Source organism: Canis lupus, chromosome 15, assembly GCF_048164855.1.
Source record: "Canis lupus baileyi chromosome 15, mCanLup2.hap1, whole genome shotgun sequence".
Taxonomy (NCBI): domain Eukaryota; kingdom Metazoa; phylum Chordata; class Mammalia; order Carnivora; family Canidae; genus Canis; species Canis lupus.
Window position 1 is genome coordinate 6,158,291 of NC_132852.1, and position 25,715 is coordinate 6,184,005.

General features: G+C 51.4%; 1 protein-coding gene across 1 annotated transcript in view; it reads right to left on the reverse strand.

Moving 5' to 3' along the window:
• Positions 1–22,423, reverse strand: part of LOC140605408 (ubiquitin carboxyl-terminal hydrolase 17-like protein 17) — a 32,652-nt gene extending 10,229 nt beyond the window's left edge. The window contains exons 1-3 of the mRNA XM_072777670.1: positions 20,900–22,423; positions 5,732–5,925; positions 3,950–4,205 (exon numbers count right to left, since the gene is read on the reverse strand). Coding sequence (XP_072633771.1) covers positions 3,950–4,205; positions 5,732–5,925; positions 20,900–22,423 — 1,974 coding nt within the window. The remainder of the gene's footprint in view (positions 1–3,949; positions 4,206–5,731; positions 5,926–20,899) is intronic.
• Between the last annotated feature and the right edge of the window lie 3,292 nt (positions 22,424–25,715).

A 25,715-nucleotide genomic window follows, 5' to 3' on the forward strand; every position in this document is an offset into this window, starting at 1 on the left:
TACTTGCTTCTATAAATCTTCATACAGTGTTACGTAAATATTACACAATCCCAGAAAGAATACAGGTGGGCCATGTGGGAACATGCGTTCCCAGGGCCTGGGAAGGGGCCAAGGTCCAGAAGCCCGCCGGTGCTGATGGTCATGCGACGGGGACTGTCAAGCAGCCAAGTCTTTAGCACTGATACACACGCCCAATTGTTCGGAATTGTATTTTCCAGATTTAAACCTTGAGAAATGCATTCACAGAAAAGTGCTATATATGAAGAAGTCAAGGAATATATATATATATATATATATATATATATATATATATATATATATATTTTTTTTTTTTTTTGTCAGTAGATCATGTAGTTCTGCACAACATTCCCTGGGTTCAACAAATACCAACTCATGAAACACACTACCATATTTTTAAAAGAACACACTAAAGTTGATAATTCGTGCTCACATGGGATACAGATACCAATCCCAGATGTGATATGCCCAAGAAAAAAAAGGGATATAGAGAGGGAGCATGAATTTCTGCCTCAAGCGCCCCGAGCCACATCACTTACTAGCAACACAGTCTTGAGAAAGCCATGTAGACTCTTTCTCTTCAACTATTAAATTGAGATATCACCACTTGCTTTACAGCGTTGTTGCAAGATTTCATGCAATCATGCCTGTAAATTGCACAGTGCTGGGCGCATGTGGGGAGATGGGCACAAAAATACATTTGTATTCTTCCTGTGTCAGGTTCTGTGGCCAACGTCAGGGTACCCAACCCCTGGTTTGCTTAAAGTAAAATTCTTTGCAGTGCCTAAGTCTTTTAATTTCTTCAAAAAACCATGATCAAATTCAAATGTGGATTTTTAGGCTACGAGTAGATTATGAATCCAATGCCTGAGAGAATGTAATTATTTCAGAAGAATAAGACACTGCTTTATGAAAGCATTCTAAAAAGTGCTCCAGACATGGAAGAAATTGCACTTAAAATGGATTCTTGTCCTTGTTATTTAATGCACTGGTGATGACAGGTGTGCTTTGGGAGTTAGATGTTTAATTGGGTCACTGATTCACACCATGGTAATAAAAAAAAAGTAGATCTTTTTAGTTTCATACTGAGAATAATGATTTCCTTATCTTACCCAGTTAGATTCAACATATCGTGCAGTCAGCTTGTCAATTATAATGATTGTGTGTATTGGAAAATGAGAGACCCTTCAGGGCATTTTTGATTGTGTAAAAATTGAACTTTATTTTATTTGCTTATTATCTGACTCTCTGACTAGTATGTGAGATCCATGAGGCTGTGACCCTTATCTGTTTTGTTTGCTTAAACGGTGCCTGGTACATAATAAATATGCAATCAATTTATTTTGAAAGATTTGAATGAATGAAGGCTTTCACCTGGAAAGTGAATGGAATATTTGATCTTCGAGAGTGACTATCCTTGAGGCATGCATTAGACAAAGGTTATAAAAAAGAGGGGAGAAAAGACCCATCCATGAGTGTTCCCCCAAACGTTCCTGACTTACCATTTGAGAATTTATTTTCCTCTGTGCATAGATTTGTTCTAGGCCATTCTGGGGCTACTATTTTGCTTATGTGATAAAGATCCTCTTCTTTGGTGATGGGTTAACAGTAGCATTTCCCTCGAGGCTGCTACACTTCCCTTTCTTTTTATAATAGGAGAAGCAAGTGTTTGCAGAAGGAACCCATCTCTAGTGAATTTAGGTAAAGATACAAATATGAAAGCTGTGAATGCAGATTCTAGTTTTACCAAAAAGTCTGAACAGAATAGAGAATCCAGAAGTGGACCCTCAACTTTATGGTAAACTAATATTCGACAAAGCAGGGAAGACTATCCACTGGAAAAAAGACAGTCTCTTCAATAAATGGTGCTGGGAAAATTGGACATCCACATGCAGAAGAATGAAACTAGACCACTCTCTTGCACCATACACAAGGATAAACTCAAAATGGATGAAAGATCTAAATGTGAGACAAGATTCCATCAAAAATCCTAGAGGAGAACACAGGCAACACCCTTTTTGAACTTGGCCAAAGCAAATTCTTGCAAGATACGTCCATGAAGGCAAGAGAAACAAAAGCAAAAATGAACTATTGGGACTTCATGGAGATAAGAAGCTTCTGCACAGCAAAGGAAACAGTCGACAAAACTAAAAGACAACCTACAGAATGGGAGAAGATATTTGCAAATGACGTATCAGATAAAGGGCTAGTATCCAAGATCTATAAAGAACTTATTAAACTCAACAGCAAAGAAACAAACAATCCAATCATGAAATGGGCAAAAGACATGAAGAGAAATCTCACAGAGGAAGACATAGACATGGCCAACACGCACATGAGACAATGCTCCGCATCACTTGCCATCAGGGAAATACAAATCAAAACCACCATGAGATCCCACCTCACACCAGTGAGAATGGGGAAAATTAACAAGGCAGGAAACCACAAATCTTGATTCTATATACTGTAAATCCCTCCACTTCCCCTGGAACTTTCCAGTGCTGCTTGGTCAATAACTGGCTTTTCCCCTTACCTTCTAGCAATTCTTCTGGGGGAGGGTCCTGCTGTGCTGATTCTCAGGTGTGTGTACCTGGGGAGCTGCCCCGCCTTCTGCCAGGTGTACGGCTCAGTGGGAGTTTATCCTGTGAGCCCCCTGCTCAGTCCCAGGTACAGGGTGACACCAGGAGGGACAACAACAGTGCAGGCAGCCAGCTGTGCAGCCCTGGAGTCAGCTCCCGCAGTAACTACAACAGCCCCCAGTGTGCAGGGCCTGGGTGCTCCAGGGCGGGGCTGCTGACCTGCACAGCTCTGGGCCTGGCAGCAGGAGTGACCTGGCTGTCCTGGGTCCTCCCGGCCTCTGCCTGTCCCGGGGGAGCAACGGATCCTCGGCTGTGTCCCTCGGCGCCCTGGGCCAGGGGGCTTGCAACACTGTGAATGGACCTAAAGTACCACGATGTGAAATTCAGAAGCATCAGAGTAAATTTTGTACCAGGTTAACTTATCCCTTATTACAAATAAAATATATAAGCCCTTACAAAAGGTTTACGAAAATCATAAAATAGAGTAACAATGCAATGACAGGGAGGGGAAGGCTCCATTGGGCTATAGCCACCACGAGCCCCGTGGCAGGAGCTGGGACGGGCTCCCGAGGTGACCAGGGGGCTGCTCAGGGGTCGAAGCAGGTTGTTCCGGAGGCAGGTGGTGGCTCTGACACTCTGGGGACCCCAATTGCAGGCTCCTGGGCCTACTCCTCTGGGGTGGCCGCGGGTGCAGGTGGCTCTTCCTCATCAGGGCAGGGAATCATAGGTTCGACCAGCATCTGCACTACCTTAAACTCAGGAGCCAGCATCTCGGCTTTGACCAAGTCCTCAGCTCCAGCAGCCAGGACCAGCTCCATCACCCTGAAGCTTCAGCAGGCCCCACAGTCGGAGCTGGGGCGGGCTCCCGAGGTGGTTCACAGGGTTGCTTCGGTCCTATGGCTGGTTGCTCCATCGAGTTAGGAGGCTGCTCGGGCACATCCATGACCTCGAGAGCAGGGGTGGCACCTGCTCCTCCTCCAGGCTCCCAGGGGTGCAGGGGGCTGCTGCAGGGCGGAGCAGTGAACTAGACCAGTGACGACTTTGCCTCCCCAGTGGGTGCCTCAGCGCAGGCCAAGCCCTCAGCCCCAGCAGCCAGAATGGCCTCGATCCCTTCAGGCCCCGACGGGGCAGTAGGCCCCACGGTCAGAGCTAGGGCACACTCCAGAGCGGGTTCAGGGTGTTTTGCTCGGTCCAAAGCTGTAGCTCCAAGAAGACAAAGTATCACCATCAGGGCAGACTGTCCACGTTCCTCCCAAATCAAGGCCACTCTTCCCACTGCTCCACATGTGTGGGGGCAAGAGCCCTGGGAGGTGTCCCCAGCCCACAGCCCGTGGGGTGGGGTGTGAGCCCACCCCCTGCTCCCGGCCCAGCTGCATAGAGGCTGGATCCGCCGGGCACCCCCTGTTCCCGCTCAGCCACCCCCTCTGGCTCCGCTGCTTGAGGCGTCTGAATTGCTGGAGGTAACGCCGGGCATGGAGTTTCACGTCCGAGCCTGGCATGCGCTGCCTCATGAATTCCAGAATCATCCTCAGGCAGGGAAATTCTGGGAGCTGACAAAATTCATCCCGGAAATAATCCAGCCATATTTCCAGCATGCAGGAGATGGCCCTGGGGAGGGACAGGAGGGCACAGGTGTCAGAAGACAGGGCACCATCACTCACAGGTGTCCTGAGGAAGCCCTGCAGGACCCAGGGACCCGGCATCCCTTGCAGGATGTTGGAGGCAAGTCCTGATCCTCGTCCCCTTGCCACCTGGCGGACCTGCCTGCCACAGGCCTGCTCCCCGAGAAGGGGCTGGGATGCAGCCTCTGTGCGGGGAGCCCAGGCCCAGCGGGGTGACCATCACCATCTCTCCTGGAGAAGCGGGGCTCCCTCATCAGCCTGGTCCCTGCCCACCTGCCCCTTGAGTCCACCGGCAGGCGTACGGGGACGGGGGGCATCTGGCCTGTCATTGCCCTCACTGCACACACTGTCTTCTGGGTAGGTCCAAGCCAGGAGGGCTCGGGCTCTGTGTCCTGCCAGGGCTTGCCAGGAACTGCCCAGGACCGCCAACTTCCCTCCTGTGGCTCTGGGCTGCCTCACTCCCGAGGGGGCCCTGGGGGTGTCCTTCCACTGACTCTAATCTCCCATCTCCCACGGGGCGGGGGCCGCCTGGTCCGGGAGCCCCCACCAGCCCTCCTGAGCACCTGCTGTGCCCCCGGGTCCAGGTGCTACCAGATTGGGGAGTGCAATGCTTCCCACCCCCTCTGCTCTGGCCCCAGGTGTGGGGCAGAGAGAGGGTTGGGGGGCATGGAGAAGGACTCCTTAGGGGTCCCAATGCCTCCCACCAAGCCCGCATTCCATCCACTGCTCTCCTGTGCTCTTTTCCAGAAGGGGCCTTAGACCTTTACCCTGTCACGGGAATTGCAGATGTGTGGGGTGAGGGTGCAGCCTCCCCACCCCACAGCCCCCTCGCTGCCCTCCTGGAGAGGGAAGGCCCTCCTGCAGGAGCCGGAGTCACTCACATTTTCCAGCGCTGCAGGACCATGTCATTGTTACCCCACGCATCTACGATGCACCCATACCTAGAGGAGGGCGGGGGCATCCCATGAATTGTGCTGGGGACGTGACTTCTCATCATGGGGGCTGTCACCCTCTCACCCCGACTAGGCTGGAGCCCCGGGAGCCGTCACCTCTGTTCGTGGGGCCACGGGCAGCTCCCAGAGGATCGCCCGCACCTGCTGGGGACTCCTGAAGGCTTGAGCATGAAAGGGCTCCAGCCAGGCCCATGGCCCATATCCTAGTGGGCCTGAGGCACCCCGGGGTCCCCCGGTCTGGTTGCCCCAGGACACAGACCCCCGATGGACTCTCAAACCTCCCTTTCAATGGGGAAACAGGCCAGCTCAGGCCCCTGGTGATGGGTGGAGGAGGCACAAGTCTCCTCACAAGTGAGGAGGATGGCTGCTGAGCACAGGCAGAGCCCCTCTGGCCGACCCGCCACAGGCCAGGCCCCGGGGCTGCCCTCCAGGACCTGCTAGGCCCTGGGTTACCCTGCTCCAGGTGGGGGAGCAGCCCGAGGCCGGGAAGCTCACACCATCCCCAGCCTCCCCAGCAGCAGGTGGCCCAGCCCTGGGCTGCGGAGGGGCAGGTGCTCACTCGGTGGACAGCAGGTCCAGCACCTTGTCCGTGGTGGCGAATCCACGATAGTCGTCTAAGAAGCTGCAAATGGAGATGACATCTCTGCGCTGCAAGGCGAGCAGCAGTTGTCGGACTTTGTGCTCCAGCAACTCCGTCCGGCTGGACTTCATCAGGGCGATCAGATGCCCATTCCCGGCCAAGGCCCCTGCACCCTGAGGTGGGACGAGGGGACATGCATCCTGCAGGGAGCCGCCGCGAGGGCTGAGAATCTATTTGCAGAAGATAAAATTGACATTCTACATGGAAGAGTAGCCTTTGTCATAGTGCATGGATTTCCCTAAGGAAAGTACAAGGTGTGTTTTGGGGGTGGGTGCATGGCTCCAGGAGCATGAGAGGCAGCACACTGTAGACCCGGGAATTTCCACACAATGCAGCTGAGCAATGGCTGATTCCCCACATGAGTCCAGGAGGGGCCACGTCCTGAGGTCTTCAGTCACCCCGTCAGGTGGCAGTGGGGTGGAGGACAATGTCTGAGGCCAGGAGCTGCCTCATTCACTATCAGTGTCTTCTGAGGATGAGGACACCTGTAGGTCACTGTGGAGGACACTCCAGGGGCCACAGACACAGGCTCCGTCCAACAGGTGGGTGGCAGGAGGGCCCTGAGCAGGTCCTGGCTTCTCAGGAGGAAGGATGAGGGAGCTGCGAGGAACCGGGAGCTCCAGCAGCTTCTGTCCAATCTGGTGAAGACCATTCTCAGGGGCTGAGTGGGGGCCCGCGCAGAGGGCGGCCGAGGGGGCTCGGTGCATGGCTGCAGCATCTCCAGGTGACGTGTGGCAGGTGTGGGCTGGGGGCTCTTGCTTGGCCAGAGGGCAGGTGTCTTCCTGGGCTGCGGGGGCCCGGCTGTGCATCCACAGGCGTGACTGCTTCCTGGAGAACACAGATTCCCTGAATTCCCCACAGGGGCTCCCTGGATGCTCCTGCGTGTGTGCTAGCTGGGGCTCCACCGCGCTTTCTTTTGGGGGTTCTGGGTCCTGTCTAGGGGCATCTGGGCACATTTCTTGCCTGGAGTATGGAGGGGCATTTGGGAATTGTCTGCCAATTCGTTCCTGACAGCGGGACGGGTGTTCTCCTCAGGATACTTTGGTGGTGCCTGGGTGTGTCCTAACCCATGGCCCTGGGAGCCAGCCTGGAGCCCCTCGAGGGAGACTCTGCTGCACACCCAGGCTGTCAGCCCTGACACAGGGTTGGCGAGCTGGCTGTGGGGTGTCAGCGATCGGCACTTCCTGGGCACCAGGACGTCCACCAGGTGGGCTGAGGCTAACTTTAGGGCTACTCAGAGGAGATGTGGAATGGGACTGGACAGTCTCATCAGGGGTCTCAGTATGTGTCTTCATTGGCAGGTTAGGCTCAGGGATTAAAACTTTCAGGTAAAAATGGAGATATCATATAGAACATCCTACACAAGCTTTTATTGAACTCCATGGGTACAGAATCAATATCCTAAAACATGGTGGCTTCAGAGATGACACTTTTATTCTCTTAGTGTCCAGGGATGACAAGTGAACATCAAGAATTCACCAGGGCCCCAGGGCTTGTGAAGCCCAGTCACTGACCAAGGCCTGTCAAAATGTTCCTGTTTCTCTTGGCCTCTGGTCAGTAAAGAAGACAAATAGACTTAGGTTTCAACCTTTCCTAGACTTATACAATTTCCTATACTTCATTATTCTTCACTATTCTATCCTGCACAAAGATGCCTCCTTTCCCAATGCAAAGGATCATGGTCACAAGTAGGAATGAATTGTCGTGACGACTCAAAAATGTTTCAGCAGACACTACCAATTCTGTGGGCGGAAGAAGCCATAATGACACTTTCAAACCACAAGCTAACCAGGTGCCCTCCTACCTGCATCTACACCTGCCAAGCCCACAATGTGGAAAAAGGCACAAGCCTACAACATATTCCAACTGAATCAAGAGAATATAAAGGATATTGGGGTGGAATTCCCTGAGGAACAGTTAAAATGAGGCATATAAACACTGGATTAAGGATAGAGACTCTTGTAGGAAAGGGAGTTTCAAAGGAATGTTTCCCAAAAGCATAAAACCAGCCAGAGAATTTTTCTTGTGGTGGACCCGGGCCACACCTAGACAGAAACTGGTATTCATCAAAACCTTCACAATCTTTGTAGATTGGGATCATAGTCCAGAGAGATGGAAGTGTAGAAGCCAATCAATGGATGCCATATTCCCAAATAATTGGTTACAGCTACAAACATTCTGGCTGGTGAGGAGAACGAGTTCCTATGTGATACCTGCGCTCCTTTGGGAGAGTGATCTTCCCTGTCCTAGAGCACTGACGACTAACACTCCTTGGCTCGCTTGAGGTTACTGAGGAAGAAAAAGGACATTCATAGAGATATCCATTGAACATAGAAACTGATCAAATTCGGTTCAGAAATGAGCAGGGGCAGTTAGGGAGGTTGAGAAAGACCTGAAGGTGCTGTCTGATGAGAGAGTCAAGATTAGGACCTGGGCTGGCCTGAAAGGTCTCTATGAGAAAGGGACCACACCCAAATCCCTTAATCCAATCAAGCAATTATAGCCGATTGGAAGATCTTGCTCTTTATGATATTTCAGTTTTTAACTGAAAGTTAGTTGACAAAATGGATATAACATCTTGAATAACCTCAAACCCTGACCCCATTTTTAATACCATTAGGTCTAAATTCAGCAGAAGTGTTGGTAAAATACCAATAGTTCAGAAAACATGAGTCCTGAGGCTAATTCCCATGCTAAAATGTACCAATATAATTTCACTTGCAGAAATTCCAATCTCCACCAAATCCACATGGACTCACACCTCCATTCACAGAGACACACACACACAGGCACACACACGGAGTCATAGAAATCGCTCTCATGAGGACATTAGCCTGTTGAAGCTGCTGATTGGCTCAATCCCTGCAGCAGCTAAGAGGATTAGGTGGATGTCTTTGAAGTGGCTGAAATGTCACGTGACCTTGGGGCAGTATAAAAGTCCGGGAGCACAGAAGTGGCCATTACTGACCATCCCTCTCTCCCACGGGACACCCAGTCTCCTGCAGCGGAGTCTGTCCAGGACCTTTCTCAGCCTCTCCTGATGGGCGTGAGGACCACAAGTGCACTTCAGGTGAGTTTTCGGGCCACTGGTCCGACCTTCCCTGACAGAGCAATGGGACAGTGAGGAAATGATGGAGGGATAGGCCCTTCCTCCACGGGTTAAGGACTCTTTCTGGTCTAACATGTTCTGAGGACAGAGACTGAGCCAAGGCATGGCTGTGAATGCCCTGGACACCCGGAGGTTCCAATGCCAGTGGAATGGGGCCTCAGGTGTCACATTGGTGTGGGGTGGTGGACAAGCAGGGACAGAAGGCCTGTAAATGTCTCACTGGGCCCTGCAGACCTAGAGAAGACACAGGATCAGGGCGCCTGGGCAGCTCCGTTTTTTCAGGGACTGACTTGGGTCGGGTTGTGATCTCAGGCTCTGGAGATGGATCCAGGCCCTCACTGGGTTTCTGATAACTGAGTGTCTGCTTCTCCCTCTGTCCTTCCTACAGCTCAGGTGATCACTCTCCCTCATACACACACACACACACACACACTCACTGTCCCATAAATAATTGACCTTTTTTTCAATAGAAGAATTACCTGGTTCCCAAGGTGAAAAGAAATTCACCTCCCAAACCTTCAATGGCAGTTAATTGGGGGCACTGCCACGAACACATGGAATGGAAGTGTTCAGATGGGCAGCTTCCCATCGAGTAGAGAAGAATGTGTTTTCCCAATGAATTTGGACTTAACTATGGCTTCCTCTGGAGTCACAAGGGGCATTCAGATATGAGAGAGGGAAGCCCACTTTCCTGACGCTTTTGCCCTTTGCGTGTTCCATGGTGCATCCCACTGGACCTCAATCGGGAGAGGTCCCGTCCCTGGTTTTGTTCCCACAGGGGATTTGGAGAGACTTAATGATAGTGTCAACAAGAGTCCTTCCTTAAGGGCGGCCTTCCTCAGAGCGGGGATGTGGCTTGGCCAGGAGAGCGTAGGCAGGAAGGAGGAAAGAGAAGTGACAGGGGGAAATGTGTTTGGCACCACTGTCCTGAAGCTCACTAAGGCCTCTTGGGAAGATGGTACAGTGAGGACGCCTAGGTCAGGTGAATAGGACTCTCTTGTTTCTTTTCCCTCAGGCTACCCGAAACCCATCCCTGAAGCAGACTGACTTGTCCCTCCAGAAGGTGGGACTGATGGCGGCTGGTCATGCCCACCTTGGGCCCGACAGTCCCTTGAGACCCCAGAAAGGCAAGAGGCCACAGATAGCAGGACTGGCCCTCAGAGTTCCCAGTCCAGAGGAGGAGGATCCCAGGGTGAGTGGGGAGGCTGGCATGGGTTTTGAAGCAGGAGCTCTGCCAGGAGTCTTGAGACAGGCTAGGCTCCCAGAAGATCGTGGCCCAGACTCAGTTGTCCATCGTGACATGGGCAGGAAATCCCCCAGGCTACACACTGGGACACTCAGAGGCTCTGAGCATCAGCCCCAGGGCACCATAAGATCAGATCGAGCCTTGTGTTTGTCCCGAGTCTTAATGATGTTTCCAACTGTCCTCAACCTGACACCTCCAATCCCTCTTCCCCTTTCCTTCCTTCCACGGGATGGGGAGTAAGCATCCAGAGGTCTTCACTATACTGACACCTCACTAGCAGATACGATGTCCCCTGTCCTCATCCCATGTGCCACTCCATGAGGATGGCGTCCCATTCGTGTGCTTGACAGATTCACTGGCATTTGAGTGGATGCACTGACCGTTGCCCCTTCCTCCCACAGGTGAAGTGCAGGGACTGTGGCGCCATTGGACACAAGGCATCAAGCACCAGATGCCCCATAAAACACTGAGCACGACCCTCGTTCCCGTGGCCTTGGGCTCCAGGAGGCTGAAGGAGAATGTGGAGCCGGGGAGTCATTGGGACCCAAGACACCAGGCTGGGCTGTTGAACCAGGCTGAGAGGGAGAAGGCAGGGAGACGAAGGTGAGGAATGGGGCTTGTGACCCGATGCCAGGGCTGATACGACAGACCCCGAGTCCGTGTGCATGCACAGTGTGCAGGGCGGCTGCGGGCAGAGCCAGGCTGGGCGAGGCAGGCAGAGGAGCTCCCAGACTAACAGGGTCCACATTTGGGTGATGGAGCTGTCCCTGCTGATTTGGTGTGGGGTTTGAGGCTGGACAAATGTCCCTGCACCAGTGAATGTATGGAGCTTGGCACATGCCAAGGCAGACCCTTTCAGACTCTGAATGTAAGAAACTGCCTGGACGACCTGTTCAGCTCCCGATAGTTAGGATGAGGGGCAGAGGTGGGCGTAGAGTGGCTGCGGAGGGAAAGGACCAGGTGGCCCAAGCCCCGAGCAGGTGTCCGGCTGGAATCCAGGGAAGGGAGTTCCTTCTCCTTTCTATGCCTTCATTTCTGGTGCAGGCAGGAAGCCGAGCAGAGGAAGGCCCTGCTCCACAGGTTCCCCAGGAGACCCCGGGAGGGGCAGAAGCGCACCTGGAAGGAAGACACGGAATCTTGTGACTATGTGAGGGTGAGAGTGCGCTGCGTCCCGGGCTGTGCCCTTCTGGACTCGCTGGGCTCCATGGGCCTCCTGGGGGAGGCGGGGCTCCACTTCCTCTCTGACCAATGGCAGTTGAGCAGCGTGGATTTGCACACTTTTTTCCCTTATGCCCATGATGTTGCCTTATGCCTGGTATTTGGGCGAACACTGGCTGTTTGACGTGTGAAGGTCATTGGCGGGCACTCCTGGAGCACATACCAACCTCAGAGAAGAACAGGCCGCTGTCCTTTGTGACACATCATCCCACACTGCCCATCCCCACTCAGGAGCTCCCACCATGACTCTCCAGCAGCAGGACTCCTATCTCCTCATGAGCAGAGAGGATGGAAGCGCTGGTCCAATGGAGGAAGCATCGCTGTAAGGCAGGACTTTGCGTGTCCCCCCCATGTCTCAAGGACATCAACAGCATCCTGTCAGGCCTTTGTTTGGACGAGCCCTGCAGCCAGATTCCCTACTCCTAGGTCAACAGATCCCAACTCTTTCTTTCCCTGTTCCGGGGTAGGGGGTGGTTACTAAGGTCGTGGGCGTTTGTTGGTTTCTTTCCTGAATGTTCATTTTGCCTTGGTGCCGGGACCAAACTCATGGAGTCCCGTGTGTTCTCTTTTCCCACAGTGTCCACACATGCCGATGCTCGTCTACACCAAGAGGAGGCCTTCTATCCCTGAGCCTGCCCTGCCGATGGAACCACGTACTCAGCCCCCTGACATAAGACTCCGGTCCCATTCCACCTCTCGTCTCAGAAGCCCTCAAGTTAGCCTCAGCCCACCTGGTGGAAGTCCTAGTGCCCAGGAAGTGCCGATCGCTGACACCCCTCTGCCGGCTCGCCAACCCTGTGTCAGGGCTGACAGCCTGGTTGTGCAGCAGAGAACCAAGAGGCCCTGCAGAGTCTCCCTCGAGGGTCCCCAGGCTGGCTCCCAGGGCCATGGGCTGGGACACACCCAGGCACCACCCAAGTATCCTCAGGAGAACACCCGTCCCGCTGTCAGCAACGCATTGGCAGACAATTCCCAAATGCCCCTCCAGACTCCAGGCAAGAAATGAGCCCAGATGCCCCTAGACAGGTCCCAGAACCCCTGAAAGAAACCGTGATGGAGCCCCAGCCAGCACACCTCCGGGATCATAAAGGAAGTCTCTTTGGGGATTTCTGGGAGTCTGTGTCCTCCAGGAAGCAGACGTGCCTGTGGATGCACAGCCAGGCCCCGGCAGCCCAGGAAGACACCTGCACTCCGGCCAAGCAAGAGCCCCCAGCCCAAACCTGCCACACCTCACATGGAGATGCTGCAGCCGTGCACCGAGCCCCCACGGCCGCCCTCTGCGTGGGCCCCCACTCAGCCCCTGAGAATGGTCTTCACCAGATGGACAGAAGTTGCTGGAGCTCCCGGTTCCTCGCAGCTCCCTCATTCCTTCCTCCCGAGAAGCCAGGCCCTGCTCAGGGCCCCCCTGCCCCCCACATGTCGGACGGAGCCTGTGTCTGTGGCCCCTGGAGTGTCCTCCACGGTGACCTACCGGTGTCCTCATCCTCAGAAGACACTGAGAGCGAATGAGCCAGCTCCTAGCCTCGGACATTGTCCTCCACCCCACTGCACCCTGACGGGGTGACTGCGGACCTGAGGACGTGGCCCCTCCTGGACTCATGTGGGGAATCAACACTTGCTCAGCTGCTTTGCATGGGAATTTCCGGGTCCACAGCCTGCTTCCTCTCATGCTCCTGGGGCCGTGCACAGACACTGAACCCCAAAGGCACACAATGCCCTTTTTTTAGGGAAATCCGTGTGCTGTGGAGAAGGCTACTCTTCCCTCTGGAATGTCAATTTTCTCTTCAGCAAATAGATTCTCCAAGAAGTGGAGGGAATTTCGAATGAGCACTTGTCACTCCAATGGAAATAGAAACTCAGACTTTAAGCTCTCATTGGCATACACATGTCTGCATTTGGGTTTTCAGCTGCGAACAGCCCCTGTGGGCTCTGCAAATGGACACTGTGTTTTCTCCTGAGATGAGTTTTCTAGACTGTGGTGGTAGCTTTGTGGGCACTGTGATGGGCAATATTTCATCTGCGCATTTCGATTATTCTCAGCCATAATTTAGAATCGTGTGTAGTGTTTTATTTCCCTTAATAAAATGTTACCACTGATGAATAGCGTGCATGTGTTTCATTTGATTTGGTTTCTGGGTTTTTTTAATCTCAGCAATTCTGAAACTCTCTATAGTTAATTTAATTCCTCCAGCCTTAATTAACTGAGAGGAGACAACAGCGTGATAGTTTTGGGGGATATGTAGACTTTGAGGGTCTCCTGCACACCCAGTCTCCTTGGTGAAGTACTGCATAGGGAACATTGACCCTGTGCACCCTGTGAGGGAGCCCTGTGTACTGTATGGGCCCTGGGTCACAGGTTGGTCTTTAATGGGATGAGTGGGTGGTTTCCCTCTATACATATTCTGGATCCATCTTTAATGTTGGATCATGATGCCTCCTTTCTGAGACCTAGGCAAGGAGATTTTTTACCCTCCTGATGATTTCCTAAGGAGGCAATGGTTGACAAGTCGTCCAAATAGCACGAGACCAAGGCCACAGTCTCTATCTATCTATCTATCTATCTATCTATCTATCTATCTATCTATCTCATTCTCTCTCTGTCTCTCTTTCTCAGGGTTATCTCTGATATGGGCCCATGGGAAAAAACAATACAACACCATGCCAAATGAAACCAAACCACACCAAGCACCTCCATACTTGTATTTAGAGAATTTCTTTTTTTTGGAAAACAACTGACTGCTCTTTTCTCACTCCAAAGCATCTGTTTAAGGGTGTTCCCTCTGTCTGTGCAGATGCCTGTAGGTGGAGGTAGAAGAGCTCCTCTATGAGCACACTAGGGTTTAAAAAGTCAGAATGCAGTAGAAAAGCCACAGTGTGTGATCCTTCTCCCACCCCCAACCCCTAAGTAACTCCCATTCAGGCAATCATTATGTGACCCAGGTCAGAGTCTGGCCCCTTGAGCCTCAAGCCCATGTCTCATCCCATGGATGCCGCCCTATTGCTATCTCATGGCTTCTGAGGAAAATGCAGCTTCCTGGGCACTCATGGGATGTGTGCAGTAATAGAAATGTTCCCTACTTTCTGGAAGCCTCAGAAGATCCCAGAGGTCCAAGGGTGCGAAGGCCTATCATCATGAGGGGATGCTGGGATTGGAACTAGCAAAGTAGCCTAAGAATTCTTGGACTTGCAGGAATATAGGGCGCAAGGGTGAGGATGCAGGCAGGCTTGAGCATAGGGCTTTAATGCTGGGCTCTCCAGCAGAATTGGGACTTCATGTGCAATTGAGAGGATTCCTTCCATGTGCACAGGGAGTCCAGAGAGAAAGGCTAGCGGAAGAAGGTCTGAGCAGGCCTGTTCTCCCCCTCTAGTCACCTTACATGTCTTTTGCTTCCCTGCCATCAAAACACCAAACCAAACCAAAGCAAACCCAACCAAACAGAGCCAAACCTATCTTCCCAAAGCAAAATCCACTCTCATCCAGATATGGAAGACAGAGTTATCTGAGCAAGCTGGTATAGGTTATGGATATTAGTAATAGATGGATTTAGCACAGTTGGAAGCACATTGGGTGAATCCTCCCCTCCTTCAGCCTTGGGGAAAAATGGGGCCACTTGAAGGTGGCAGGATTAGAAGCAGTGAGCAGCCAGCTTTGAGTGTGGAAATGATGCTGAGGACCTGGGGTCAGTGTGAGCATGTCTGACCGTGTCCTCATGCATCCCTCATCCCATTGCTTATCTTCTCTTTATATTGAAAGACCATTTGTCCAAACCAGCGTGGGTGGAGTGTTGGCAGCAATGTTTTTGGTCATATACAACCAGCACCGATTTGAAAACCCAGAGCACCTACACAAAGAAATGACAAACTACCGTGTAAGTCAATGACCTACAGCCTTGTATGGCGACAGACTTCTTTTCAGGAAATTATGGGCACAAAATATATATTGAGAAGTTAACCTATAAACCCGGCGTTTGATAATATTTGGAAATGCAAAGAGGCAATGAAATGCTTATATTTCAGGAGTTAAACGCATCCTGCCTGATTAGATCATGTTGATTGAATCACAGCCCCTTCACAATCCACCCCCACCTTTGACTGAAGAGAAGGTGCCTGGCAAGGACCCATCTCCCACAGGGAATTGCTCCATATCCCAGCAACTCTAACCTGTCCAGAACACTTGGCAGTCATCCGTCTGTGTAACAATCTCCTGACAAGGAAGAGGTGGGCACAGGATTTCAGATCACTTCCACTCCAATATTGGTCCTTGGGTGACACCTCAGAAAGACATTCTCCACTGAATGAATGTGGGTTTTGAGGTTAACTAATGGGTGCTATGTAACAATTATATTTCTTAGGGGCAAGATTGACTAATGCATTGTTGAAAGGTAATTAATGCGTGATTATACAGATTCTTATGATTTGGGAGGCCATTCTCATGCTGTTTTAAACTTTGGTGACATATACATGCATTTAATGTTTCCATTATTTCCTTTAAGAATGAATTATAACATTCACGAATCACAGTTATTAGAAAAATAATGTGACAGTTTGAATTTTGTAGAGAAAATATCAGGGTTTTTAAAATTTTTATTTATTCATCAGACAGATTGAGATAGAGAGCTAAGCGGATAGATCTGTGCCAGTTGGAGAGTGAGATGGAGCCTCTCACTGAGCAGGGATCCAGACTGTGCACGGCAGACCCCAAAACCAAACCACATTGTTGGAAAAATCTTGAAAATGTCTCTGAGTTGGGAGGTGGATCGGACACGAGAGAGGAGGTCAGTGTAGCAAAGTGCAAAGGACTCAGTGCTTCCCACACCCTGAAATACTGAGTAACACCGGGCTCCCTGGATCTAATCGACTTGGATGTGGGGACATAGATGCCAAGACATGAACACGTTTCATTGTTTGTTTCTGTTTAAGATTTATTTGTTTATTTGTTTGAGACAGGGAGAGACCAGAGAGAGACCACAGAGTAGCGGGAGAGAGGGGGCCCGACAAAGAGAGGGAGAGAGATTCTCAAGGAGACTCCCCAGTGGCCGTGCTGCTGGATTCGGGGCTCCCTCCCACATTCCTGAGACCCACATGTCTGGCGTTATTTTTCATTTCCAGGTAAGAAGCATGAGACAGCAAGGCCCTCAAGCAGACATTATCTAGGACACTCCAAGGGCAAAAGCAGCCACATTGGAAGGAATTGGCAGCATCGGATTCCCTCCTGACGGCGGGGCTCTTCCTTATCCACCACCGTCTCCCGTCTGTGCACCCAGAGTGTCTTCACTCCATGCTCTTCCTCCGTGAGGGATTTCTTAAAATTCCATTCTCTCCCCGAGTTCCCTCCCTTGCTTATGGAGTCTTCAGGTTCCATGTGTCCTTCAATTCTTTGCTTCTGTGTGATCGCTGACATGTGAGCCCCAACATGTTAGAGCCACCACGTGGAACTGATTTACTGAGATGTCTCCAAATGGAAAAATCCCTAATGCAACAAAATGTATTGATTCCATATATATTCCAAATCGTGTATCACACACAGTATCACTAAAAATTTTAAAGACAGCTATGGTTTTCTTTTTAATATTCCCCTGGCTATTCAGGGTCTTTTCTATTTCCACACAAATCTTAAGATCATTTGTTCCAAACCTCTAAAGAAAGTCCTCAGTGTTTTGATAGGGATTGCATTAAATGTGTGAATCGCCCTGGGTACCCTTGACATTTTCATAATATTACTTCTTCCAATCCTTGAGCTTGGAATATTTTTCCATCTCTTTGTGTCTCCCTCCATTTCCTTAAAAGTGTTCTGTAGTTTTTAGGGTATAGATCCTTTACCTCTTTGGGTAGGTTGATTCCTAGGTATCTTATGTTGAATAGCAGGGGTGAGAGTGGCCATCCCTGCCTTGTTCCTGATCTTAGGGGAAAGGCTCCCAGTGTTTCCCCATTGAGAATGATGTTTGCTGAGCTGTTTCCGTAGATGGCTTTTAAGATGCTGAGGAATGTTCCTCTATCCCTACACTCTGAAGACAGGATTAGCTCGGTCCACTGCCAGAAGAGTGAATGCAATGGCTTCTTCTAAGGAAACTAAAACACTGTATTGAAACCTTCTCATCTGACCCTCTGGTAACAGGAGGCTAATGTATTTTATGTCCCCTTATCACCACAGGGGTGGGGTTCTTTTCCCATTAAAATGAGCACTTTTAATAATATCACCGTGGAATGGATTGTTCTCATCTCCATGCCTTTACTGTGCTTGATTTCTATGAAGTGGAGAGGCAGAGCTAAGATGTGGTCCATCTGTGGTGTCTTCTATTGGAGCAGCTGGTAATGGGATGATGCACACCTCACAGGAGGAGACAATCTCCCTAGAAGCTGTTTCCTGTCTCCTGCCTGAGCTCAAACCTGCCACGAGACACATGCCCTAGGATATCTCCTGTGAAAAGTCCTGACTTTGTTTTCTCCTGCTGGACAACAGAAAAGCTCAGGAAGGGGAGTCAGGTAATCCTTCTGCTTACATTCACCCACCATGGCCAGGAACCTACCCTCCTTGTCAAGCTCACAGATCATTGATTGGATGTGGCCTCCCAGATTAAACCTCCATATACTGCCATGGAATCTAGCCTTGGGGCTGTCCCCAAAACCCAGTTTCAGCCCAGATTTCTATTGTGAAAACAATTCCAGCCTGAAATCTTGCCGCAGGTTGATGGAGCCAGGACTCAACACATTGTAGCCTGGAAACAGGTATGAGGTCCACCTAGAACTCCATCCAGGATTGGCAATTCCAGTTTCCCAGGAAAGAACTCATGAATCTGGGGATCTCTGGGTGGCTCAGCGGTTTGGCGCCTGCCTTTGGCCCAGGGCATGATCCTGGAAACCCGGGATCGAGTCCCACGTCAGGCTCCGGGCACGGAGCCTGCTTCTCCCTCCTCCAGTGTCTCTGCCCCCCTCTCTGTCTATCATAAATAAATGAATGAATGAATAAATAAATCTTTAAAAAAAAAGAACTCGTGAATCTGTTCTGTGGGTCGCTCTGCAGATTCTTTGGTCTGTCCTCATGACTAATAGATCTTGATATAGAGAGACACCCCTCGATTGACTAATGGATACCTGGACAGGATGAGCATTGACGTCCAGACACCTAACCAGAGAATCCATCTGCTGACTGCCCAGCCTCCACTGTCCCCACAGTGTGCTATCCAACCATCTCCCGTCATCCCTCCTAGGGGTCTCTGCTAGCCTTGGGCAGAGATGGTGTGCTTCTGGTTCAATCTACTCCTCCCCCTTAATTTCTCATACAAGCATCTTCCTGGTCAGAGCTCTCATAATTGAAGAGACCCTGAAGAATAATGTCCCTATGTCCCATTGCATTTCTTCTTAAATGGCTGCTGGCGCTTCCCCTATATTGAGCCAGTGAGTAGGAGTGAGAAATTCCCATGGGGGGAGGATATGAATTTGAGCTGCAGGTGACCTAGAGGTGGCTGTGGAATTCCACTCAGGGGAAGCAGGCAAAGAAGCCTCTGTGAGGAGTCAGCCTGGAAATAAAACAACTGTTTCAAGGTTCTGAAATACTGGGGAGAAAAAGCCTGCACACCAAATCATATGTGGGAATTTTTTATTAAGAATAAAAAACCACACAACTTCGTAATAACATTTTAGAGCAAAAACAAACAAAGCAGATGCAATATTCTGCATAACAATTTCAGAGAAATAATATCAACAAGTACAGAAAATGTCTTCTAGGAGAAAACATGGTGTAATTTGCAGAACTCTGGATGGGATCTTTTTCTAAATCAGAAATTCAGACATTTATAAAACAATTTCAGATTAACTTGTTAATTTCTGTTTACAACCAAGTTACAAATTGCCAGGATGATTTCCCTACATTTGTTAGAAAATGGATTTCACTAAGACAAACTTGACATTCCGGATTGGGAAGCACGCTTTGACAGTCCTATAGATTTACCTAACGAAAAACTGTAGCATCTGTGTAGTGGGGGGAGTGTATGTGTAGGCGCACAAAAGCAGGACACTCAGCACGTGGTGGACTTGACCGTTTCCATCCAGTTCAGCGGAGGAATTGCTGGTTCACCACAACAGTCCAGGTGGAGACATATCCTCATTCCCACAGACACCTCCTCAGGGTCCTCTGCTGTGGAGGACAAGTCCCCGAGTCCATGAGCTGTCTCATTCCCTATGACAGTCTTCAGAGGACGGGGATACCTGCAGGTCCTCTTACGGAACTCTTGGCAAGACATGCACACAGGTTCCCTCACTTTTTATGACACAGTAAACTGTAATGGTCAAAAGAAACACAATTTCCAGACATGAAAGAAACCCTGACACTTTATATCTCTAATCTGTTTTTGTTACATGAAAATCTAAAAAAAAGCGTGATTTCTTCTGCACAGATCCTATTGTCCCTTACTCTCCAGTAAGGGTGCATGTCCAAGTTTGAATACAGAGTGAAAATAACATTATGATGTGATGTTACAACTGCACATCTACGGTCACACTCAGAGGCGTTTGCTGGTCATGCAATAATTTCCATTCAACAAAGAACTTGTCAAACTCCTCTGTAAGAAATGAAATGATAACACAGAACACCTATAACCTGACCTCAAAAAGCTTTTGCTAGATTCATGAACTTGGCACTGTTTTCCAGAGGTATCAACCCAGGTCCAAATTTGAATTTGAACTGGTCTGAAATCCAGAGTCCTCTGCTTCTGGGTCAGGAGGTGCCACAGAGCAGATGGTAGCAAAATAGTCATAAAAAGTTATGTTCAGTGGGAGGCTGGGCATTTCCCTTTGGAATAAGAGTCCTTGTTAGTTTGCTTCTCTTCAGTCTTAATGTGGGAGAGAGTTATGGGAACATAATAAAATCACTGTGGTTCAATCAGGTCTGGATGCAGTTATTGCCCCAAAAGTAAGCACTTAATTTCCTTCCTACAATTTCCAAGCATTGACCAAGACACATCGCTAGCAAGACCCAATACATACTTATGTGTTCAGACAAAATTCTTTCAATATAAATAGAAGAAAAGCATTGGGAAGTGGGGAGCATGATGAGAGGGTCAAACATACTGACTTCAACCCCAGGTCCTCAGCATCATATCCACTCTCAACCCTGACTGCTCACTGCCTCTCACCTGCAAGTGGCCCCCACTCTCCACAAGGCTGAAGGAGAGGCAGGTTCCTGGATTGACCCCATATGAAATCCACACTATCCCAATATAAGATCATGACAAAGACCCAGGTTTAAATATCAGTGTCTCCTAGTTTCAGTTGAAGGCCATATCCCATGAACACACCAGATAGATGGTTCTTCCATACATACAGAACACACACTTCACACAACACAAAATATTTCCAGTATGGGTCTGTGTTCGGGTTTGGAGTGTGTGAGTGACGCTGTGTGTGTGGGTGTGTGCGCCCATGTGCACCAAAGTTAGGAGACACATCCCTGGACTGCTTCCCCAGACCTCTGTCCCTTCTTGCTCATCCTCTTGGTAGGTCGGGCTCTCCCTGGCACACGCGGGACTTTGGCCACGTCCCCGGCCACCTGAGGTGGGAGCATCCCAGCCGCAGTGGTGAGCAGGTCGACGGTCTGCTGAGGATGATTCTTCGGCATCTCAGGTCTGTATTTGGAGTGGTGAAGGATGACTGCATTCGCAGGAAGAGCAATTTCTCTTCTCCTGACATTAAGTTCAGGCTTAGGGCGGTTGCATTCTTGGAGGCATCTCCACTGGTCTAATGTCATTTGTTGCCTTGAGGTCTCTTCCCCACGCTCCTCCAACGCAGGAAGGTTCACGGAGGGATCCGTTGCCGGCTCTCCTGAGGCCTCACCCACCACTGTGGGGTCTGCCTCGGGAGATGCGAGTCCTCCCTCCTCGACTGACTCCCTCCCAAGGTCTCTCTCCAGATCAGTCTTCTGCATATAAAAGAGGACATAGGCAGGTTGGCGCAGCGCGCAAGTCACATCACAGGCGCTGACCTTAGCATCATCCATTTTATACCACTGGCCATTTCCTGCCTTTACGAAACAGAAGTAATGTCCGCTGTGGCAACTCCTCCCAGCGTGCACCAGCACGGCATAGAGCACATAAACCAAGGGTCCTGCCCTCTGCTCAGACAGGTAGTGTTGCATGTCAAGGCGCTCAGGATATTGCACCTCCTTAGTCATTTTGTTGCCTGTCAAGTCTGAGAATCGTCTCAAGACCAGGATGAGGACCTTCGGGGAAGTGTGCAAAGTCAACACCTTGGACGCAGGCACCTTCTCCAGACACTTACTACAATGGTAGGCATTTTCACCTTCCAGCAGTTCGGGCTTCACCAACTGCTCCAAAGCTTGGCTGACGCTGTGAGCATCCCCGATGTCCAGGCTGATGTCCAGGTAAGGTTCCAGAGTGCTCGAAATGCCTTGGCAGTGGAGACACTGGATTTGAGACCTCCAGTACCCCCCAAAGAGTTGCTGGATGAGGGTGCTGTCCTGAGGACGCTCACGGTCTGAGAGCTTGTCCTCAGGCAAGCATGCTTGCTGCATTGCATCCAGAATGAACATGAGATACTCATGGGCATCTTCCTGCTTGTGTCTGTGGAAGGCGGCGAGCAGGAGTGGCAGGGGCCGGAGCACACGTCCAGGATGGCAGAGAACCCGCGTCAGGTGAGCCTGCAGGGTACACAGCATGCAGGATGTCTGCCTCCTACAGGTGGTCCCGTGCTGCTGGGACAGCATGTAGCTGGCGAGGGGCTCTGTGTAGGTCAGACACTGTAGGGTCGCATTCACATAGCAAGTGTTGCCCATGTTCTGAAGCCCGGCTCCCACCTGGGAAAGGCTCTTCCAACTCAGAGGCATCTTGGTGGGAGGCAGTCCTGCTGATGCGGGAGCCAACGGGTCAGTCGGGGAGGAGAGTGTCTTTGATGCAGGGGATGTCGTCTCGGGCACAGAGGGTCCTCCGTGGACTTCAGCACCGCCTCTCCTTGACCAGCATGACTGGGGTTTGGGAGAGGCGCTGAACTGAGGCTCCTCTGAGGGGTGGAGGTGGGCAGCCTCCATGTCTGCAGAAACAGTGTCCACAAGATACATTCAACCAGGAGCTTCGGGTCGCAAAGGGATGCTCCTCTCACTGTGCCAGTTTCCAAATGTCAGATAGTGAACCTCACCTCCACCTTTATGGCTTTTGGGCCCTGGGATAAGGCACAAAGTCCTCTAATCCACTCTAATTGCTTGATTGGATTACGGGATTTGGGTGTGGTCCCTCCCTGACAGAGACCATTCAGGTCAGCCCAGCTCCTATTCTTGCCTCCCACAACAGGCAACTTTCAGATTATTCTCAACCACCTCAACTGTCCCTGCACCTTTCTCAACAGAATTTGTTCAGAGTTTCTATGTTCAGAGGAAACCTTTTTGAATGTCCTTTCCTTTGAGTAACCCCAAGGGAGCCAAGGAGTGTTAGACGTTAGTGCTCTAGGACAGGGAAGATCACTCTCCCAAAGGAGCTCAGGTATCACATAGCAACTCGTTCTCCTCACCAGCAGAATGTTTGTAGCTGAAACCAATTATTTGGGAATATGGCATCCATTGCTTGGCTTCTCCACTTCTATCTCTCGGGACTATGATTCCAATCTACAAAGATTGTGAATGTTTTGATGAATACCAGTTTCTGCCTTGGTGTGGCCCGGGTCCACCACAACAGGAATTCCCTCACTGGTTTAATGTTTTTGGGAAACATTCCTTTGAAACTCCCTTTCCTACAAGAGTCTATATCCTAAATCCAGTGTTTATATGCCTCATTTTACCTGTACAAGACTGCGGGACCTTGAACACAAGGCACCAAGCACCAGATGCCCGGTAACACACTGGGGTGCAACCTTCCTTCCCCTTGCCTTGGGCTCCAGGAGGCTGAAGGAGAATGTGGAGCCGGGGAGTCAGCGGGACCAGCGGCACCAGGCTGGGCTGTTGAACCAGGCTGAGAGGGAGAAGGCAGGGAGATGAAGGTGAGGAATGGGGCTTGTGACCCAAACGCCAGGGCTGATACGACAGACCCCGAGTCCGTGTGCATGCACAGTGTGCAGGGCGGCTGTGGGCAGAGCCAGGCTGGGCGAGGCAGCCAGAGGAGCTCCCAGGCTAAGAGGGGCCACATTTGGGTGATGGAGCTGTCCCTGCTGATTTGGTGTGGGGTTTGTGGCTGGAGCAGTGTCCCTGCACCAGTGAATGTATGGAGCTTGGCACATGCCAAGGCAGACCCTTTCAGACTCTGTATGTAAGAAACTGCCTGGACGACCTGTTCAGCTCCCAGTAGTTAGGACGAGGGGCAGAGGTGGGCGTAGATTGGCTGAGGACGGAAAGGACCAGGTTGGCCCAAGCCCCAAGCAGGTGTCCGGCTGGAAGCCAGGGAAGGGAGTTCCTACTCCTTTCCCTGCTTTGATTTCTCGTGCAGGCAAGAAGCCGAGCAGAGGAAGGGCCTGCTCCACAGGTTCCCCAGGAGACCCCAGGAGGGGCAGAAGCGCACCTGGAAGGAAGACACGGAATCTTGTGACTATGTGAGGGTGAGTGTGCGCTGCTTCCCGGGCTGTGCCCTTGGGGACTCCCTGGGCTCCATGGGCCTCCTGGTGGAAGCGGGGCTCCACTTCCTCTCTGACCAGTGGCAGTTGAGTAGGGTGGATTTGCACCCAGTTTTCCCTTGGTGCCCATGATGTTGCCTCCCACCTTCTATGTGTGTGAATACTGGCTGTTTGACGTGTGAAGGTCATTGGCGGGCACTCCTGGAGCACATACCAACCTCAGAGAAGAACAGGCCGCTGTCCTTTGTGACACATCATCCCACACTGCCCATCCCCACTCAGGAGCTCCCACCATGACTCTCCAGCAGCAGGACTCCTATCTCCTCATGAGCAGAGAGGATGGAAGCGCTGGTCCAATGGAGGAAGCATCGCTGTGAGGCAGAACTTTGCGTGTCCCCCCCAAGTCTCAAGGGCATCAACAGCATCCTGTCAGGCCTTTGTTCTGGACGAGCCCTGCAGCCAGATTCCCTACTCCTAGGTCAACAGATCCCAACTCTTTCTTTCCCTGTTCCGGGGGAGGGGGTGGTTACTAGGGTCCTGGCCATTTGTTGGTTTCTTTCTTTCTTTCCTGAATGTTCATTTTGCCTTGGTGCCGGGGCCAAACTCATGGAGTCCTGTGTGTTCTCTTTTCCCACAGTGTCCACACATGCCGATGCCCGTCTACACCAGCAGGAGGCCTTCTATCCCTGAGCCTGCCCTGCTGATGGAACCACGTACTCAGCCCCCTGACATAAGACTCCCGTCCCATTCCACCTCTCATCTCAGAAGCCCTAAAGTTAGCCTCAGCCCACCTGGTGGACCTCGAGGTGCCCAGCAAGTGCCGATCACTGACACCCCTCTGCCGGCTCGCCAACCCTGTGTCAGGGCTGACAGCCTGGTTGTGCAGCAGAGAGCCAAGAGGCCCTGCATAGTCTCCCTTGAGGGTCCCCAGGCTGGCTCCAAAGGCCATGGGCTGGGACACACCCAGGCACCACCCAAGTATCCTGAGGAGAACACCCGTCCCGCTGTCAGCAAAGCATTGGCAGACAATTCCCAAATGCCCCTCCAGACTCCAGGCAAGAAATGTGCCCAGATGCCCCTAGACAGGTCCCAGAACTCCCGAAAAAAACCGGGATGGAGGCCCTCCCAGCACACCTGCAGGATCATTGAGGAAGCCCCTCTAGGGATATTGGGGAGTCTGTGTCCTCCAGGAAGCAGACGTGCCCATGGATGCACAGCCCAGCCCCCGCAGACCAGGAAGACACCTGCCCTCCATCCAAGCAAGGGCCCCCATCCCACACCTGCCACACCTCACCTGGGAACGCTGCAGCCGTGCACCGAGCCCCCACGGCCGCCCTCTGCGCGGGCCCCCACTCAGCCCCTGAGAATGGTCTTCACCAGATTGAACAGAAGCTGCTGGAGCTCCCGGTTCCTCGCAGCTCCCTCATTCCTTCCTCCCGAGAAGCCAGGCCCTGCTCAGGGCCCTCCTGCCCCCCACCTGTCGGACGGAGCCTGTGTCTGTGGCCCCTGGAGTGTCCTCCACGGTGACCTACAGGTGTCCTCATCCTCAGAAGACACTGAGAGCGAATGAGCCAGCTCCTGGCCTCGGACATTATCCTCCACCCCAAGCACCCTGAGGGGGTGACTGCGGACCTGAGGACGTGGCCCCTCCTGGACTGATATGGGGAATCAGCACTTGCTCAGCTCCTTTGCATGGGAATCCTGGGTCCACAGCCTGCTGCCTCTCATGCTCCTTGATAGGTTCAGGGGATACGTAGACATTGAGGGTCTCCTGCACACCCAGT